The 19,710-nt window shown below is 42.1% G+C and overlaps 1 protein-coding gene across 1 annotated transcript in view; it reads left to right on the top strand.

The window, feature by feature from the left end:
- Window positions 1-16,839, top strand: part of TNFSF11 (TNF superfamily member 11) — a 33,851-nt gene extending 17,012 nt beyond the window's left edge. Inside the window, exons 3-5 of the mRNA XM_068526489.1 lie at window positions 10,386-10,431; window positions 10,512-10,610; window positions 16,418-16,839. Of these exons, the coding sequence (XP_068382590.1) occupies window positions 10,386-10,431; window positions 10,512-10,610; window positions 16,418-16,839 (567 nt within the window). The remainder of the gene's footprint in view (window positions 1-10,385; window positions 10,432-10,511; window positions 10,611-16,417) is intronic.
- The last annotated feature ends 2,871 nt before the right edge of the window (window positions 16,840-19,710 follow it).

Here is a 19,710-nt window from a genome sequence, read left to right as displayed (position 1 = left end):
CTGGCTGTGCCCTTCCCCACCCCACCCCCGCCCCCGTGCTACAGCCATAAACACAGTGAAGGCAGAGAGGATATCCGTCCAGGACACGCAGCATCTTAGTATCCTGCAGAACATCTGGCCCTAGCAGCCATCAGTGAGCTTTGTGGGATGGATGGATGGATGGATGAAATGGATGGATGAATTATGGGTCTTTGTGCATGTTCTTTATGTGCCATTCCAGGCTCTTCTTTGCGTACAGTTTTCTAATTGTCTTTCAAAATTTAGCTCAGGCATTACTTCCCAAAGAGTCCCCCAATGATGCCCGCCTGCCCACCTTTGGGGTTAGGGGCCCCTTTTGTGCACACCTAGGGCTTCTTGTATTCACCCCGTCATAACATTGACCCCAGGAGCCGGGTGCGGGTCTGACTCACCCAGAGGTGAGCTTTCCAAGGACAGAGACTATGTGATGTTTGGTTTCTCTAGCCAATGACAGGTACAATGAGTAGGCGCTCAGTTAATGTTTAAAGAACACTTTTAACGAATACATGAGTGATCTGTGCTCATCCCTGCTCGTGGTGTCATCAGGTGGCTGGGTTGTGTAATATTGTCGGAAGCCAGCCACCTTGCCAGTGCCTGGAAGATTCTCATCAAGGGGTGGAGGTCGCTCCCATGTGTGGTGTTTTTCCTGCTTCTTCAAGAGGGAGCGTCTTCCCTCTTTGGGGCATGAGCACCATAGGGACTTTGAGTCTGGAGGACCTTCACGGCCATCCTGCCCCTTCCCTCCCTGGCCTCACTGGTCCACAGTGGCTGGCCTGGTACCTCTGTCCCCCTTTAGTTCCATTTGTAGCAGTCAGAAATACTTTGGGGAAGAGTCTGTGAGAGTAAGTCTTCTACAGAGGAGATAGGGCTTTGTGAATGTCAGAAGCTCTGCCAATGTGAGGTGGCATAATTACCTTTCAAGTGGCAAAAGAGAGCAGAGACATGGTAAATAGCGCAGTTAGCCCAAGATTCCCCACTGCAGTTACCCTGCAGAGCCCTTAGATGAAACTTTTTAAACGAGTACCCTAGCGCAAGACACTTTAAAATTGGGCTCTTTATGAAGACTAATATTGCTGTCATAGGACTACTTCATGAAAACCCAAAGGGACCTTTAACTAGAGCGAAACTTCCTCATTTAAACCATGAAGGTTAAACAATAAAAACGAATTTTCTATTCCCAGCATAGCCATCGCCCTGCCGGGAAAGCATCACTCTGCTTTAGGAAAACAAGGGCACCGTATTCTTTAGCCCTTCGGTGGGTAGAGTACATTATCTGTGTGCAAAGACATGTCTTTTCCAATCAGCAGACTTCTTCTGGGAGAAGTGAGCCCTCGCTGACTGTACTTGGGGTGGAAGGAGGAGGCCGGTCCACATTTTTCTTGGTAAAGCTCTTTCTTGAGAATTTCCAGAGATGGTCGTGGGTTGGTGGCTGATTCAGTGAGGAGACAAAGAGATGAGGAGACTCACAGCGGGGGGTGCATGAGGGTGGGGGAGGTAGAATCCTGTTGAGAAGACTTTGGCTTTGAGAGAATTTTTAAAATCAGTAGTTCATAGTAAGAAATAAAGAATTTTAGGGATGAGAGGGTAAAGTTACAAATTCGAGTCCGAGATGGTTCTTACCTTCAGGATTAGGGGGGCTTACGCCTTATCTACTGTCTCCCCTGCCCCGACACTTGCTGGACCCTGGGCCCCTCCTATCTCCCCCGCCCCTCCCCCTCCCCTGTGGGGATTGGGGGGGAGCTGCCCTTCCCCCTTCCCAGTGCTTCTGCCCTCTGCATCCTGGTACCCGGTACCCTGTAGGGCTCTGCTCCAGGGGATCTGGGCTGAGACGCACAGGCTCCACTATGCCTGAATGACACGTATTTAGGTGACAGAACCTTTAATCGCTCCTGCTCCTAAAGTTCTTTGCTTTGAGGTGTTTTCGAACTGTCACCATTGACTCTTCATGACAAGCTGGGGGGCCTCCAGCTCCATCCAGGTGCATACAAAGTGTTCCCCCACGTTCTGTGGATTGGAATTTCCATGTGAGCTTTCGGAGAGGAGGCAAGCGAAGCTAAGGCATCAATTCTAATCCTGTCTTTTTAGTTGCTCCACAACACCTGGTGGCTATTGTTTCAGTGCCTTGTGAGCCAAGAATGCCATGGAAAAAGAATCTTTACAATTAAAGATGAGCTATCAATAAGACAGTAAGACATTTCTCCAGGGGAGCAGTTGTACGCCAAGTCTGCATAGATGGGAGGGCAGGAGACCTGCAGAGAGAAATAACTCTAAGTAGTTCTGTGTGGCTTGAGCGTCCAGAGTGTCCTCAGGGGTGATGGAGTTTGGGGGTGCAGGGGAGGAATAGCTGGAGAGTCCAGAATGGTAACCAGCCTGGTCATGCAGGGCCTTATAAGCCCAGGTAAGGAATGTAGACTTGTTCCTGAAGTCTGCAGGCAGCCCCTGGAGGGTTTTCAGAAGAGAAGGGACTTCATTGACAGAGGAATGGATAAAGGAGATGTGGTATATATATACACAGTGGAATATTACTCAGCCATAAAAAAAGAATGAAATAATGCCATTTGCAGCACATGGATGGACCCAGAGATTGTCATACTACAAATGAACTTATTTACGAAACAGAAATAGACTCACAGACATAGAAAACAAACTTACGGTTACCAAAGGGGAAGTAGGGGGAGGGATAAATTCGGAGTTTGGGATTAAAATATACATACTACTATATATAAAATAGATAGCCAACAAGGCCTTAGCGTATAGCACAGGGAACTATATTCAATATCTTGTAATAACCTATAATGGAAAAGAATCTTAAAAAGAATATATCTATCTATCATTTATCTATCTATATAATTGAATCACTTTGCTGTGTGCCTGAAACTAACACAACATTGTAAATCAACTATATTTCAATAAGAATTTTTAAAAACCTTTCAAAAAAGAAGAGAAGGGGCTTGCTCCCATGCAGACTTTCTGATGCTCACTCTAGCAGCAATGGACCAGTTAGAGGAAAGCAGATCAGGAGAGGAGGTAGGAGGTTATTATTGTAATCCTAATGAGAAATGATGAAAGCTTGAAGGAAGGCAGTGGTCCTCTGGCTGGAGAGGAGAGGATGGATTTCTGAGCTATTTACAAGGTGGAAGTCTGCAGGATTTCTCTGCAAGATTAGGAAACTGGCTATTCATTTTCAGAAGCAACCCATATGTGGCATTTATGTGCTAACTCAGCTGATGAAAACACTATTCTTGTAACTAGGTTGGAGAAGAATTAAAGGAAGGGTATCATTCAGATGTTAAAATGAATGCATTACACATGTTAACAAGTGTATGAACCCTGTATTATATCTGGCAAACGGGGTGTTAAATCCTTGTTCAACCAGCCAGATGTCCCTGCAGCTGCTATTGGGATTGCAGGGGGAGCCAGCCACCTGAGACCCCAGGTAGGAGCTGGTGCCAGTGGTTTCCGGAAGCATCTGGCTAGACAAATTGCTTCTCCTGTGCTGACTGACAGGTCCCACATGGATCACACAATTCACATCACAATGAGCAGGTGGGATTTTCAGTCTGATAAGGCCAGACTCCAGGAGCTTGACCTTTTTTCAGGGAATCTTTACAGCTGGGAGTGTCCTCAGTGGAAATTTAAATCTATTTATACATATGATTTTTTAAGACCAAAAAAAAAAAAAAAAAAAACCACTTCAGTCAAACAAACTAAGGCCAGTTTAATAACATTCGCTCTTGAATTGGTATGCTATCAAAGTCTTGTTTGGGGCAGTTATCCAGCTGAGTTTGCAAAGGCTGGCTTAAGCGTTTGCTGTAAATGTTTAAATTACCTGGAGCAAAATTCCCATAATTACTCAAAAGAAGTTGAAAGTACTGATAGGTGTTTATATTTATTCTTGCGGAGTACAATCTCTCCTAAGTGGCTATGATATATCAAGACTGAGCCAGTTCTGGGATGTCTCCCTCCTCCCTCTTTTGGAAAAAGATCCAAAAATATTTTTAAAAGATGATCAAGGGAGCCTGTCCCAGCAGTCTCCCTGTCACACTCCTGGGAATTGTACTTCTGGGATGTTGAATTCAGGAGACGTTAAAGAGAAGCAGTCCTAGAGACCACAGTTACACAATCATATTGATCTTTTGTGTACTTTCTTTCCTGGAGGAGAAATTGTGAAATCCCAACAGTTTTTCTATGAGTGAAATAAAAAGTCGAAATTTAAAAAAAAAAAAAGGAAAGAAAAATCATACCAGTTGTTTTCTTGTCTGTTCAAATGTACTCGGACAGCAAAGATGAAGAGTCAGTGCAGTCTAAATAGGAAGATACCACAAGGAGCAGATTTTCAAATGTTGTGAAACTTCCGCATCTCTCTTGTTTTTAGACTTTGGAGTTGGGGGCGAACGGCAGTTTCAAATCTGCGAGGTCTGGCTGTGGAAGCCCAGGCTTGGCAATGTTAGACAGTGTCCACCAGGTGGCAGTATGTCAGAGGATTTCTTCTACCCTTGAATTGGCAGCGATTTTTTTGGCTGTCTACCAGTAGGTCGGTTTTCCTTTTTGTCCTGTTTTGAAGGGTTAAATGAAGCTCTCATAATTTAGGCGCAAATTATGCTTATTTAATAAATGCATAAATTCGCTGAAAAGCCTACTTGTTACAGTGTGACCATAAATAAGTTCATTCATTCATTGGATTTTTCTTAGTAACTTACAGGTGATCCTAATGGTCATGAGTAGGTTTTGGAAACCAGGGGGTAGTTCTCTTTGTCCTTGCATGTGACAGATGCTAAACATGCTGTATTCTGAGAAGGTAGATCGCTGATCTTCCTTGGGAGCAGGGCATTGGGTCCTCTTTAGTAGCTTTCAGCCAAGAGAAGATCACACGGAGGGCTGTCTGCCCAGCTTCCTCACCCTGGAAACTGCTTCTGGCTTCTTTTGGAGGCTGTTTGCTGGGAGGTGTATCAGAACTACCTATACTTCTTTATGCAGAGCTGTGGGCATTCTGAGAGTGTAGACAACATATGAGTGCATTGAATGTGTATCCAGAGAGTTAACTTTTTTTTTCTAATTTTTTTTTCTAATATAGCTGGATATAAAATAAGATCAAACACATATAACATTTTTTAAAAGATCTCCTTCATCTGAATAATTTGTTCAGAGGAAAGGAGTTAGGATGTTCTTTGTAGTGTCTTCCCCAAATTATTAATAGATGAATCAGAACTTTCTGCATTCAAAGAAACCAGAAGCAATGTCTGAATGATTAAATTTGGGACTAAAGAACTCTGCAAATTTTAAAACATTCTAATTAATGTGACAAAAGAAGAGGACTACTGTGGATGAAAATAATCGTAAATTCAAAGCTTAGGAAATAAATGGAATTGTCCGTTGGGGTGAAGTTTGGGTACTCCTTTAGAAGAGTTTCTTATAATTTTGAAAATTAAAAATATTAGGGGGCCATTCAAGAGAAAACTTTGCTTGGTATGTACATAGCAAAGTATCTGATCTTTGAGAAAAATGACCAAACAGAGTGGCCCTGCTCTGTGGAATGGCCTTGATGGAGTCACATTTGGAGACGTGAGGCCCCCATGTCCAGGGCCCTCATGGCTTACTTTGGAGGCTTCACCAGCTAAGCTCTGAACAAGTCTTGGCAGGTTCTGAGCCTGCTGTTTTCTGAAGCCCCCTCCCCAAGAATTGTGAGACCGTATTTCCTGATGTTGAGGTTCCTTTTTGTCAGATCCCTGGTCAAGGTGGGCCTCCTTTCAGAGTTTCTACTTCAGGGAGGGGACCACCCTCTAAGAATTTCCTGACAGGTATAAAGAGGGAAAAAAAATTTCTTCCCTCTCCCCAGTTAGGTTCACCAGTAAACCTAAGGGGTTTACAGGGGCCCTGTAAATTAGACTGACAAGAGATAAATTATAAGAGAAAAGCATACCAATTTATTTAATGTAAGTTTTACGTGACGCAGGAGCTTTCATTAGGAAATGGAGACCCACAGGAATAGTTAAGCTGAGTGGTTTTTATACCCAGTTTGATGAAGGGTGGAAAGGTGTAGAAAAATGAGACAGGACAGGACAGGACAGGGTCTGAGCTAAGGATGGTACACTGGGGGAAACGGAGCAAGGCCTGTTCCTTCAGATTCCTCTAGGCGTTCTCCCGTCTTAAGAGATAAAGATGCTCCTTTCTTCCCAGTGGTAAGGCACTTCTCACATGAGGGTCTGTGACCTGCTTCAGGGGAGAAGGACAAAACCAGGTAGTCCTTCCTGCCTCTGCCATTTCCCAAAGTCCTTTAGCTTAAAATATTCCACTTGCCAAAGCACCATATTTGGGGGTAGCATGTCCTGAACCCCATCACAGGCCACTGATACTTTCCTGCCAGCTTCCAGGCGTAGAGTTGATGACCACGTGTTGTGAAGGGGGTGGGCTGATAGCTCTAGAAGAGGACTTGGAAGGCGTAGGCTCAAGTCCCAGAGTTATTAGGGGCATCTTTATTCTCTCTTGGCCTCGATTTTCCAGTCTGAAAAGTGAGCTTAGTAGTAGTTACCCAGCCTCTGATTCTAACATGAATCAAACAGGATAATACAAGGGGAGATAGTTGGCTTTTTGTTGGCTGCAAATGTAAGGGATGATTTAATTTTCAACACTTGGAATATATATAAATCGTGAGGATATAATAAATCTAGGACTAAATAGAGCTGTCACCAAGCAACCATTCACGGAAACGCTCAATTAGTAATAATGCTTCTCAACGCCTGCTGCATATTAGGATCACCTGTGGAGATTCTTGTAAAAAGCTACCAAGTCAATATCAGACTAATTGAGTTAGACTGGCTGGAGTTGGGCCAGGGTACCCTAAAACTGTAGTCTTAGAAGAATGTTATGTTCGTGGTTGATATCTGTGCACATAAATAACAATGATCTTGAGTTCAAAAGATTGGGGTGGGGTAGGGATATAAGAACAGATATTGAGACTACATTTTTTGTAGCCTGAGGCTATAGACACATCACGTACTTTGCTTTTCATGTGGAAACTTCCCTATAGGGTCTCTGAGAGGAATTGCAATTCTTGGATACCCAACAATATATAACATGAAAACAGCATTACCTCATGGGTCTTTAGCTCAAGTTTTAATTCATCTTGGGTCATGACACACTTTTTTTTTTCTTTTTTAAGCAGACATTGAAAGTGTTTCTGAATGGCACTGGTTATTGAATTTTCTTGACATGAAAAGTTTCTGTGACAGCTCTGACCTAGCACCTGCTGATTAAATGGGCAGGAGAAGTTCATTCCCAGGTAGGAGAGAACAAACTTTCCCTGCCCACTTAATCAGTGACTTTTGTCTGCTGCTCCTTTGGCCTGGTCTCAAGCTTCAAGAAAATCTCAGATTTGCTCATCTCTGAAATCTTTTGGGATGTGAGAGGGATTGCTCTTCTCAAATGGAGGCCCCAGGTCAGCAACACCAGCTCATCTGTTAGAAATGCAAATTCTCAGGTCCCGCCCCAGACCAAGCAGATCAGAAACTGTGTTTCAACAAGCCCTGTGGGAGATCATGCTGCATGTTCAAGGTTGAGAACCACTGAGCTAGCAAAACGGATCTTACCTTGTTTTTCTCAATAATAAGTGTGCTTTTCTCAATAGAAAAACACCAAGCAGTCATTTGTAGGCATATGTTATACTTTGCTTTGCTTCCTTCTTCCCTCTCCCCTCTTCCTTCTGATGATGAGGCAGATCGGGGCTAGAGGGAAAATGAGGGGTAGCTTTAAATCTCTGAATTACTGTCATCAGGTTCCTATTTGTTCCAATCTTTTAAGAGATAATAATCAGATAAAGTTACATTATATACAAATATATAAGTATATAAAGAGATATACAATGTATAAAATATATTGTATCATAAATGCATAAAGCTATATACATGTATAGTAAATGTATAGTAAATGTATAGTAAACATTGTGTGTGTGTATATATCACCATTATAAATGTGAAAAGATATATACAATGAATAAAGATACACTATATATACATTATATATGTAATGTATTATGTATTTATAAAGGTAAAAGATACACTGTGTATATATAAATGTATAAAGGTATACACAATGTATAATAGGTACATTGTGCATATATAAATCTCTGTTGTGAACGCAGGGAAGACTAAACCAGGAAATTCCAGAAATCAGGGTACCATTGGGAATCCAAAGATCATGAGAAAAGACTTGGGAGATTGGCAGTCAGCAGGGGAGAGAAATAAATCTTGGATGGTGTGGGGAGAGGAACAAAGCCTGGTAAGGGCCACTGCATTGCACAACCCAAAAGAGCCAGCCATCACTTGCCTGGAATTTCCTGCAGAGGTGCTCCCAGAGCTGTGCAGGGCAGTGCCCTGGGTCAAGGCAGGGGCAGGAAGTAGCCTTGGACGAGGCTGTAAAGTTTCCTTCTAAAAGTCAGTCATGCTGTGACTTCTTTAGGATGTTAGAATAGGTAACTGAAGACAGCTGTGCTATCCTCCAAGGGTCTTTAAAAATAGAATTGGGGGCTTCCCTGGTGGCACAGTGGTTGAGAATCTGCCTGCCAATGCAGGGAACACGGGTTCGAGCCCTGGTCTGGGAAGATCCCACATGCCGCGGAGCAACTAGGCCCGTGAGCCACGACTACTGAGCCTGCGCGTCTGGAGCCTGTGCTCCGCAACAAGAGAGGCCGCAAGAGTGAGAGGCCCGCGCACCGCGATGAAGAGTGGCCCCCACTTGCCGCAACTAGAGAAAGCCCTCACACAGAAACGAAGACCCAACACAGCCATAAATAAATAAATAAATTAATTAATTAAAATAGCTTTAAAAAAATAGAATTGATTCTCTTCTCTCTTGGGGATCTTGAAGGCAGAGAGAAGAATCAATGTAATTTTACCACTAGAACCCTTCCAACTGTGAACAGTCGAAGTTTTGTTATAACCTCTATCTATCTAACTATCATCTATCTCAAAGCCCTTCTCTCCAGACATTCCAAGAACTTAAGCTATCTGGCCTACCTTTCAAACATCATGAGGGGGTGGGGTAGTTAGCATGGATGGTCACCCCAATAACAGAGAAATTAGGAATCTCTCCAGAGTGTTTCTAGTAGTATTTAGATGTATGGAGTTACCAGACCCTCTGCTGAGTGCCTACATGCATGATCTCATTGAGTCTTCACAACCACCGATGATAAAGGTGCTGTTAATATCCTCAGTATTTTTAGGTGATTGAGAAGGGATTTGAGCTGAAGTCAAAGCCTGAAGTTCCATCCACATCACTTTACTATTTAATGGTAGCTAAGGTCTTGATTCAGGTGGGCCTGCAGTTACTTATTGGACCCTTCATTGTCAGGGCTCAAATTGAGATATGCAATTACCTACGTTCTTTATGTACTTGAGTTCTTTCTTTTACTGGCTTGCACTTCTTTCTTTCTTTCTTTCTTTCTTTCTTTCTTTCTTTCTTTCTTTCTTTCTTTCTTATTTATTTATTTATTTATTTATTTATTTATGGCTGTGTTGGGTCTTCGTTTCTGTGCGAGGGCTTTCTCTAGTTGTGGCAAGCGGGGGCCACTCTTCATGGCGGTGCGCGGGCCTTTTCACCATCGCGACCTCTTGTTGCCGAGCACAGGCTCCAGACGCGCAGGCTCAGTAATTGTGGCTCACAGGCCCAGTTGCTCCACGGCATGTGGGAACTTCCCAGACCAGGGCTCGAACCCGTGTCCCCTGCATTGGCAGGCAGACTCTCAACCACTGCGCCACCAGGGAAGCCCTGGCTTGCACTTCTAAACCTCTATTTGTGGCAATATTTTAAGTTAATGATTGGTAATCTAAAAGCTCTTAGACTTCCATGTAGTAATTTAAATACACTGTGACTTTTTAAAATAAAAAATTAACCACTGGGAGCCAAGCATCTTTCTCTTTCTTATGGGCTGAGCTTCAACATTATAACAGGAATTCACTAATGAAACAGACATAAAAAGAGACTCTCTAAAGATTTAAGAGGGTCATATATTCTGTGGTAATTGTTATTTTCCTAGTTAACTTCATCTCCATTTGTGTACCTGCTACAAATGTTTAATTATGTTCAGTGATTCCGTGTTTTATAATTTACATTGTCTTTTATTTCCTCTTATTGTCCAGAGTATTTTATTGGATGGTATGTGTGTAGTCTGCTTTTTAAGCACATCAACATAATTCTTTGGGGTGAACTTCCCTTGATAGCTACTTAGAACATCAAGAAATTTTACTGCCTATGTACGTCTGGCATATTTTGAGGGAAAGAGGATTGATTTATTGTATGTCCAACAGTCCTGAATTCTTAACTGCTTTATCAAAAGAGTGTATAAATAAGATTCTTTTTTCTTTTTATTGCAGGAAATGCAACATGTTGTTAAATCACAACACATCAGAGCAGAAAAAGGTAAGCATGGATCTGTATAAATATTTGAAAACCCCTAGGGTGACTCCTCTTTGAGCTAACATGGCTTATCTCATCTCCAGCCATGGTGGAAGGTTCATGGTTAGATCTGGCCAGAAGGAACAAGCCTGAGACGCAGCCCTTTGCCCATCTCACGATTAATGCCACTGACATCCCATCAGGTAAGTTCCATTTATATCCAGCCTGAAAAATATTTCAAGAGTAAGTCAGAAAGAGAAAAACAAATACCGTATGCTAACACTATATATATGGAATTAAAAAAAAAATAGTTCTGATGAATCTAGGGGCAGGACAGGAATAAAGATGCAGACATAGAGAATGGACTTAAGGACACAGGGAGGGGGAAGGGTAAGCTGGGACGAAGTGAGAGAGTAGCATTGACATATATACATTACCAAATGTAAAATAGATAGCTAGCGGGAAGCAGGTGCGTCGCACAGGGAGATCAGCTCCGTGCTTTGTGGCCACCTAGAGGGGTGGGATAGGAGGGGTGGGATAGGGAGGGTGGGAGGGAGACACAAAAGGGAGGGGATATGGGGATATATGTATACAAATAGCTGATTCACTTTGTTATACAGCAGAAACTAACACAACATTGTAAAGCAATTATACTCTAATAAAGATGTTTAAAAAAAGAGTCATTTATCAGCCCATCTGAATACTCAGACCGATTCTTAGCCTGTTAGCAAAATTTTGAGAGCCCTTAACTTCTAGACCAGAAGAAAAATCATCTATTCTTCAGTTAGTCATCCACATCACGGAAACAGTGATTCTCAATCGTGCCGGAATGGACATCATCACTATATTCATTTTCAGATCATCAGAGTGAGTTTATTTTAAAACATTGCTAGTTGAGGTTGCATAACTGGGAAGGATAATCCCGTGTTATACTCATCTCTATTTTTCCAAGCAAAAGTTGACACATCCTCTTCGCTGGCCCGTGAGGTGCATGAATTCCTCCAGGTGGTCATATACTCAGCCATCTCCTGCAGAGTTCCAGGCAGGAGCTCAACAGAGTGATATTTAAGAGGCAATAATAGCCCTCTAGAAAATGAGACATACTCCTTCTCCAGGGAGTTATCGTTTTTTTCTGACTAAGAATTTAGCTCAATAGACTGGAGACCTCATTATCTTTTGGAAATGAGGAAACCCAGAGCTCTATGTCTACATCTACCTAACGTACCAGTGATTTCCATCATATAATCCCCACTGGTTACTTCACATTGCGTTAGGTGAGCATCAGAAAGATCACAAAGAACATTATGATGGAGTGACAATGGAATATTATTGTTATTATTCTTATACCATTTATACACACACTTTGTATCAGGCATTTTGCTCTGTATTCATTATCTCTAAACCTTACTACAACCCTGCAAGGTAGTGATTATCATTCAGATTTTGCAAACAGGGAAACCAAGGTCCATCTAGTGTAAGTTATCTGATCGAGGTTACAGCGTGGTAGGATTAGAAGTTGAATTCCACTCTAGTTCATTCCCAAGTCCATGCTTTTTATACTATAGGTTATCACATAAGTACCTTGTGGCCACTTGGCTTTGTCAGAGGGAAATAAATTCAGAGCGCTTATGTTCCTCTTTTCGTGTAAGAAGTAGATGAATGTGGTTTTTTTTTTTTTGTTGTTAAATAATGTGAGTTGTTTTGTTAATTATTATTTATTTATTTTTGGCTGTGTTGGGTCCTCGTTTCTGTGCGAGGGCTTTCTCCAGCTGCGGCAAGCGGGGGCCACTCTTCATCGCGGTGCGCGGGCCTCTCACCATCGCGGCCTCTCTTGTTGCGGAGCACAGGCTCCAGACGCGCAGGCTCAGTAGTTGTGGCTCACGGGCCCAGTTGCTCCGCGGCATGTGGGACCCTCCCAGACCAGGGCTCGAACCCGTGTCCCCTGCATCGGCAGGCAGACTCTCAACCACTGTGCCACCAGGGAAGCCCATGAATGTGGTTTTAATAACAGGGCGTCTCAAGTCTGACGGCCTGGGTTTGAGGTCCCACTGTACCACCTGGCTGGGTGACCTTGTGCAAATTATTGGAATCCTTTGTGTGTCAGCTTCTTCATGGGGGTGGTAACAGTTTGTACCTCATGGGGCAGCTATGAAGATTTAATGAGGTTATATACTAAAATGCTTACATGGAAGTGGGCATATAGTAAGAACTTAGTGAATGTAATTTGTCATTATTTAAAGTTTAATTAAATAATTTTATATATTCTATTTTTTGTTTTACAAAAATGATTCAAGGCAAGTTCTTCTTAGAGTTAAAAAAAATCCAAGTTTTAATAAGCAGTTTTGAAGCTACTAATATAGTATGGGCCACAAAGGAATTTTTCCTGACTGCAGACATAGAAAGGAGAAACCAACTCTTTGATTTTTAGATTTTCCTAAACTATCTATACTGTCCCACATATTTGCTTCATAAACAAATTCTCTCTGTCTCTCTTTCTGTGTGTGTGTGTGTGTATGTGTGTGCCTTATGGTGGAACTACACTAATTTTCTGAGTGGAAAACTATTTTGCATGTTAGCAAAGGCAATCAAATTAATACTGATCTATCAGCTGTGTGTGCTGTGAATGTAGTCTGCATTTATCTTTTCAGTTCATTTTAAATGGCATATGATAAATATTGCATTAGACTGTGTGCCAAAGTCTATTTGGCAATAGCAAGCATGTTTTAGTTATATAGCTCTCCCTCCGGGCACCTTGCATCAAATCATTGCCAAAAAGAAGGCAAAACTGGTTATTTTCTGATGGTTATTGAGCTTGAGACAGAGTGAAATGAGTTAGTGTATGCTTCTGTTTAAGAAAATAGAATTTGCTCTTCTGACTTGGCCAATGACTCCTCGAGTCCATTTATCTCCCAGTTTGAGCCAGGATTGGATACTTCAGAGGAAGATGGCTTTAGTTTTGCATGTTCATTCGGGGCCTCTGTTTCATACCTATTTGTACTTATTTACACATAAGAAAGAAATCAGAATCTGCCTTATACTGATTGTATTTCAAAGCTTCTTGAATAAAATGCATTGGGGAATATTTTGTGAGGTCAGGATTCATGGCTTTCTTAAGGGCAGCTCAGACTAAATATCTGGAGAGACTTCTTCTCTAATATCTAATAGCAGTGACCCTAGGGGCTGGGGCGGCTGGGGAGGCTGAAGGTCGTCTAGTGATGGAAACCCAGGCTTGCTGTGTGAGGTCCTCCAACCTGATGGGGGCGCTATTCTCGTCTTTTCTCCCACTATCGCTATTCATGAGCTCTCCAGTTCACACTGACGGTTCTTCTCCCTTTTCCTCTGCGTGCTGTGTGCATTCCGTTCTTTGCTCGAACAGTTTCCCTCGCTCACAATCCTCTCCCTTTTCTCAGCCCGTCCACATTTGACCCAAGTCGTCCCTGCCCTCTGTCACTGGGCTGAGTTCACGTGGTCGCCACTAATTTCTGCAGCTTCCACTTGGCAGGTGCTTTATCTGAACTTCAACCATGTGCTCTGTGACATGCAGAAATGAAAATGTTATATTTTTCATTTGGTGTGCCCATTTCTTCTTTTCTCCACTACTAAGTGCCTTGACGGTATACTGCTTGGTGCAATTCTTAACTGTGGATAGCGTGAATGCCCATAGAAAGCACCATTCAGATATTTACTAAATGACTAGATTGATCAGCGAATGGATAAATATAGGCATGTTTAGAAGGAAATAAGGACACTCATTCCACTTGACTTGAGCTAGCAACGGGAGTGGTATGCGGTCAGGGTTTCTGTGTTCTCCTCTCTCTTTCATATCCTTCCCTGCCTTCCCTGGACTGTATCTCTGAGCCCTTGGTCTAACGCTAGCTGATCCAACCTGTCGAGAGGGTAGACGTCACCTTAGTCATTCTGCTGCTATCTGTTAAGGGCCGTCATAGGAGATAAACTATAAGACCGATAATTGATTGCATAAAGGATTGAATACAAGAGTAGGGGAAGAAGGAGGTAGCCATGGGATGGTTTGAGATAGGAAACACCTTGAGTTTTTTTAGCTCTGTCAATGGACTAGGTGGCTGTTTACCAGCCTGGAGAAGTTAGTTTGCTAGTGCTCATGAGGATGTGATGCATAGAGTCTTACAGTCTCATTTTGACTCACTTGGGACCATGGAATGATATTTACATTTGGGATGCTTTAATCTAGGATGATCTGAGGTAGGAGCTCCGATGAAAAAGGGCAGGGCGCTGTGCTGGGTTCTGGAGGCAGCAGTGCCTGTGATGGCTTCTCAGGCTCGCTCGTGCGCCCTCCTGTGGATACGATGTGCAGTTCAGGAAATCTGTCCTGTCCCTGAGCACGGGGATTGGAACCATTGGCTTCTTTGCCTTTGCAGGCATGTCTAAGGATGGAGGGTTGCCCCACCATAGCTTGGACCCCGCTGCATTTTTTTTTCTTCCACTTACCCTACCATCTAGTTGGTTCTGGAACAGCCTGGTATTGAGGTCCCCAGACCATATCCCAGCTGCCCAGTAGCCCTCCAGGGACAATAGAACATTCTCCTTTTTGTGGCTCTCCAGAGAAAGATGCAGGTGTTCACGTTTTCCCAGGATTCAGGCCAGTCTTGAAAGTTAGCCAGTGTGGGTTTCTGGTTCTACAAAGATCTCCCAAGGACCCACTCTAGTCGAAGTGTTGTTAGCTCTGATGGATCCGTGGAATCCACTTTAAGTCTAAATTCCGTGGGGGGATTTCTCTTGGGTGACAGGCAGCAAAGAACTTCTCCCTGGCTGCAGAAACTACTCCCAACCCCATTCTGAGACTCCTCAGCTCTGTCTTGCCTTGTTGAAATCCTAGCAGATGACGACCTTAACTTAGCATAAGTGTTTACAAAATCCTCTGGAGGAAAACTCTGGACTTTCCACAGTATAACAGCTTTTTCCCCACTAGCTGACATCTTTTCCAGTTGGCTAATAGGTATCCATATAAATATAAATATTTGATTAATGAGGTTTATCATGGAGGTAGTCCCAATTTTTAAAGACCTAATAAAGTACACTAAAGACCTGAAATATTCAAAGCGTTGGACACTTTTCTGACTTAGAAGATTTTCTAGAAACTTCTGCTGCTCCAGAAACAGTGACATGAAGATCGGTTGTCACATTTCAGGTGTGAGAAGGAGCCAAAGGAGAATTCTGGTCTAATAATTAGAAGAGATTTTACCATCCTTTGGGCACAAAGGATTGCATGAAGTTGTGAAGCTGGGGAGTGCAATGCCAAGGATATGTTCTTTGTGAACTTCTCTGGGGGCAGCTTTTCAGTCGTGTGACCTTGGGAGGCATTTGGGCTATTGGAGGAGGGAAAAATCAATGGTGATGAGAATATAGAGTTTAAGAGTTAGACTTTTTGGTCAAAGTTGCTGTGACCCAGATTTTCAGCTCCTTCTATATACCTGTCTCCACGAATTAAAAGAGAAGGTGGGGTCATGTGAAGTCTGGATATTCTCTTCCTATACTTGTTTCGTGCTTTCTTGTTTCAACTGCCTTTGGCTGATTCTCTTCCTTCAACCTTGAGTGACCTTTATGCTTCTGTTGGCTGAATTCCTCCTTTAAGTTATCAGGCTCAGTAGCCCAGCAAAATCGTTCTTGAGCCCTCTGGGAGGAAGTAATCTCTTTCCTTTGAATTCCCATTGCAATATCCACACCTTTCTTATCAGGGCCCGTGCCTTGCTTCCTGTCTGAACATATATCATACTTATCCCTTGTGTACTATAGGCTCCTTGAGGGCAGGAAAATTGAAATTTTGTCTTTGTCCCTCTCAGGTGCCTAGCAGAGAGCACAAGTACTTCTTAATGTACTGATACTCCCCTTTTAGAAAATAAATTCTGAGAAATTATTCTCCCATTGGAACAATGACTGTTACAGTAAGTCTTTCTCCAACCTCATAGAATTGTGAGGATGTCCTTCTCCTTGAAGGGATGGGTTTTAAATCACGTGCCTCTCTTCTCCTCAGGTTCCCATAAAGTGAGTCTGTCCTGCTGGTACCATGACCGAGGTTGGGCCAAGATCTCCAACATGACTTTCAGCAATGGAAAACTAATAGTTAACCAAGATGGCTTTTATTACCTGTATGCCAACATTTGCTTTCGACATCATGAAACTTCAGGAAACCTCACTGCAAATTATCTTCAGCTAATGGTGTATGTCACCAAGACCAGCATCAAAATCCCGAGTTCTCATACCCTCATGAAAGGAGGAAGCACCAAATACTGGTCGGGGAATTCTGAATTCCATTTTTACTCCATAAACGTTGGAGGATTTTTTAAGCTACGGTCTGGTGAGAAAATAAGCATTGAGGTATCCAACCCTTCACTACTGGATCCAGATCAAGATGCAACGTACTTTGGGGCTTTTAAAGTTCGAGATATAGATTGAGCCCCATTTTATGAAGCGTTTTCACATATTTCCTAGGATGTATAGAAAACTTTAAAAACAAGCCAAGAAAGATATATGTAGGTGTGTGAGACTACTAAGAGCTATGACCCACAGGGTACAAGAAGACCCGTGCCTTTGACTCTGTAGGGAGCGAATGTATTTACAGCCAATGGGAGATGTTGGACTCAAGGTGTGTTACAATCTAAGGGTTTTCTTACACAGTGGTTTTTAAATTTTGTAATGAATTCCTAGAATTAAAGCAGATTGGAGCAATTATGGTTGCCTTTATGAAAAACTGCCTTTGGGCTATGGGAGGGGTTAATTCTCTGTCTCTAATCCGTGGTTAGGTGCCACGATGCAGCTGAAGTGGAAAGGGTGTCATCTAACAGCAAACTGATGACCATCTGAAGGGTTAAATTCTTTTGAATTGTTACATCATCCTGGAACCTGCAAATAAATACTTTTTCTAATGAGGAGAAAAAAATATATGTATTTTTATATAATATCTAAAGTTATATTTCAGATGTAATGTTTTCTGTGCAAAGTATTGTAAATTATATTTGTGCTATAGTATTTGATTCAAAATATTTAAAAATGTCTTGCTGTTGACATATTTAATGTTTTAAATGTACAGACGTATTTAACTGGTGCACTTTGTAAATCCCCTGGGGAAAACTTAGAGCTAAGGGGAAAAATGTTGTTTGCTAATATCAACTGTATGATACTTCTTCATTCTTTTTAACTTAATAGATTTTTCAGACTTCTCAAGTCTGTTTCCAAAAAATTAAAATGGATGCCTTGAATAATAAGCAGAATGTTGGCCACCAGGTGCCTTTCAAATTTAGAAGCTAATTGACTTTAGAAAGCTGACATTGCCAAAAAGGATACATAATGGGCTACTGGGATCTGTCAAGAGTATTTATATAATTATTGAACAGGTGTTTTTTTCTACAGGTGCTGCAAATTGTAAATTTTTTTCATGGAAAAGTTATCAGTGGCTTATAGCAAAAAAAAAATTCCATTTTTAATTTAGTGGAAGTTATTTTATACTATACAATACAAACATTGCCTTAGAATGTTATTTTTTTTTGGTATGAAAATAAATTTATAGGAAAACCTGCCTTGTGATTTTGTGCTTCTCTTTTATGTCTGTCTTGCTCTGTGATCCTTTCTCTCCAATATGGTAATGTGGCTTCTATCTTTCCAAAGGTTACCGGGAGAAATGCAGATTTAATTAAAAATTAGGAACCCATTCAATTAAATTGCTGAACCTCGGAATTTGAAAAATAATTTACAAGGGATTTGTATGCAAGAATGTAGCCAGATAGAACACAGAGGCTTCACCACTCAAAAAAGAAAAGTTTGTTACGCCTATATCGTGAGAAAAAATAGTGCTTTGCACAAGTTCATAAGGCCCTGCAGAACAATCATTTGACCTGGCGGAAACCCTGAATGTTGTATCTCTTACTAGTGAAGAAGCATTAACAGTGGATGGATGCTCGTCCTCATGGAAATTCATGTGAGGGAGCCATCTAGCCCATGTTGATTACTCCACATGAGACAGAAGGAAATGAACAGCTTGGGAAGACACAGGAAGCTATAATTCAAGGCACTTGCCATTTGTGGATAAATGTTTCTTGATGCTTGGAACAGGATAAAAGGAGAAAAATGGCAGAGGTTACAAAGAAAAAAATTGTCAATTCTTTTTTGGGGTGGGACTTGGTCATTGACCAAAATACACCTATTGTTTTCAAACTATCAGTAAATCTGAGGTAGATTCGTACAAAATGTCTGTTACATATCCCAATTGCTGGTCCCAAATATTCTTCGTTTAAGGAAAAATTAACTTTGAGGGGCCACTGGAGAATTTCTCTACTCTCCACTGACACAAAATCTTGTTACATAGAGAGCCTTATTAGCTACCCTGGCTTCTAGAATATGATTCTATCATTTCCAAAGGTGAATAACATTCATTCATTCATTTGCTTGTTTGCTGCACATTATTTATTGAGCATCAACTATGTGCTAGGCACTGTACCAGGCACTGGGGATACTATGGCACTCCTCTTGCCCTGCAGGAAACTTCATTTCAGTGGGGAGCCAGCCTAGTAAGAGTGTGGTAATCTCCAAGTCTTGGGCATCTACGGAATGCTGTAGGAACAGAAAGGAGGCCATTGAACCCAATAATGGGGATCACAGAAGGTCTAGAAATGAAATCAAAACTGGATAGGAGGTGGGCTGAATATCCATTCCCACTTTTAACTTAGACGCAACTAACTTGCAGTCTCTCAAAAATGAGCTAAAACCCAAGGCCTAGGGATGGAAAAAACCTGGAATCTAGTAAGAAAATACATGGTGGCACTAGCCAGACTGGAGAACTAACATGGTGGATGGTCTGCCATGCTAAGAGAGATCCTCTAGAGAAGACCTTGAATATTCAGCCTGACCGTAATGTGAATTTCGTGTATGTTGACAACCTGATAGGTCAGGGGTATTTAGAGCTTCGCTGGAATGAATCTATGACAATGAAATGTTGGTGTGAACTGGCCTGTGCCTTGAAGGAGGCAGCTGTAGCAAATGGATATGCCAGGAGGTCTGGGAAAGGCTTGTTCTCTTTTCTAGTGACACTCAAGGCTTTCCAGGATCTGAATAGCAGAATCCAAAACAGGATCCAAACCCTACTTTTCCCACTCACATGCTACTTTTTACTCCTGCTTTTTCTTCTCACTCACCCCCTTTTCCACTTCCACTCTTGAGTGTTTCAATCCTGTTTTTTTTTCTTTTCCCCTAATGCCTGGCTCTTGCCTCCGAGGACCATTTAGTTTCTCCGATGGCCCTCGTGGAACAGAAGGCTGCTGCGTCTGATTGTAA

This window comes from Eschrichtius robustus, chromosome 18, assembly GCF_028021215.1.
Source record: "Eschrichtius robustus isolate mEscRob2 chromosome 18, mEscRob2.pri, whole genome shotgun sequence".
In the NCBI taxonomy this organism is placed as follows: Eukaryota; Metazoa; Chordata; class Mammalia; order Artiodactyla; family Eschrichtiidae; genus Eschrichtius; species Eschrichtius robustus.
This window is presented reverse-complemented; position numbering and strand designations above follow the sequence as displayed.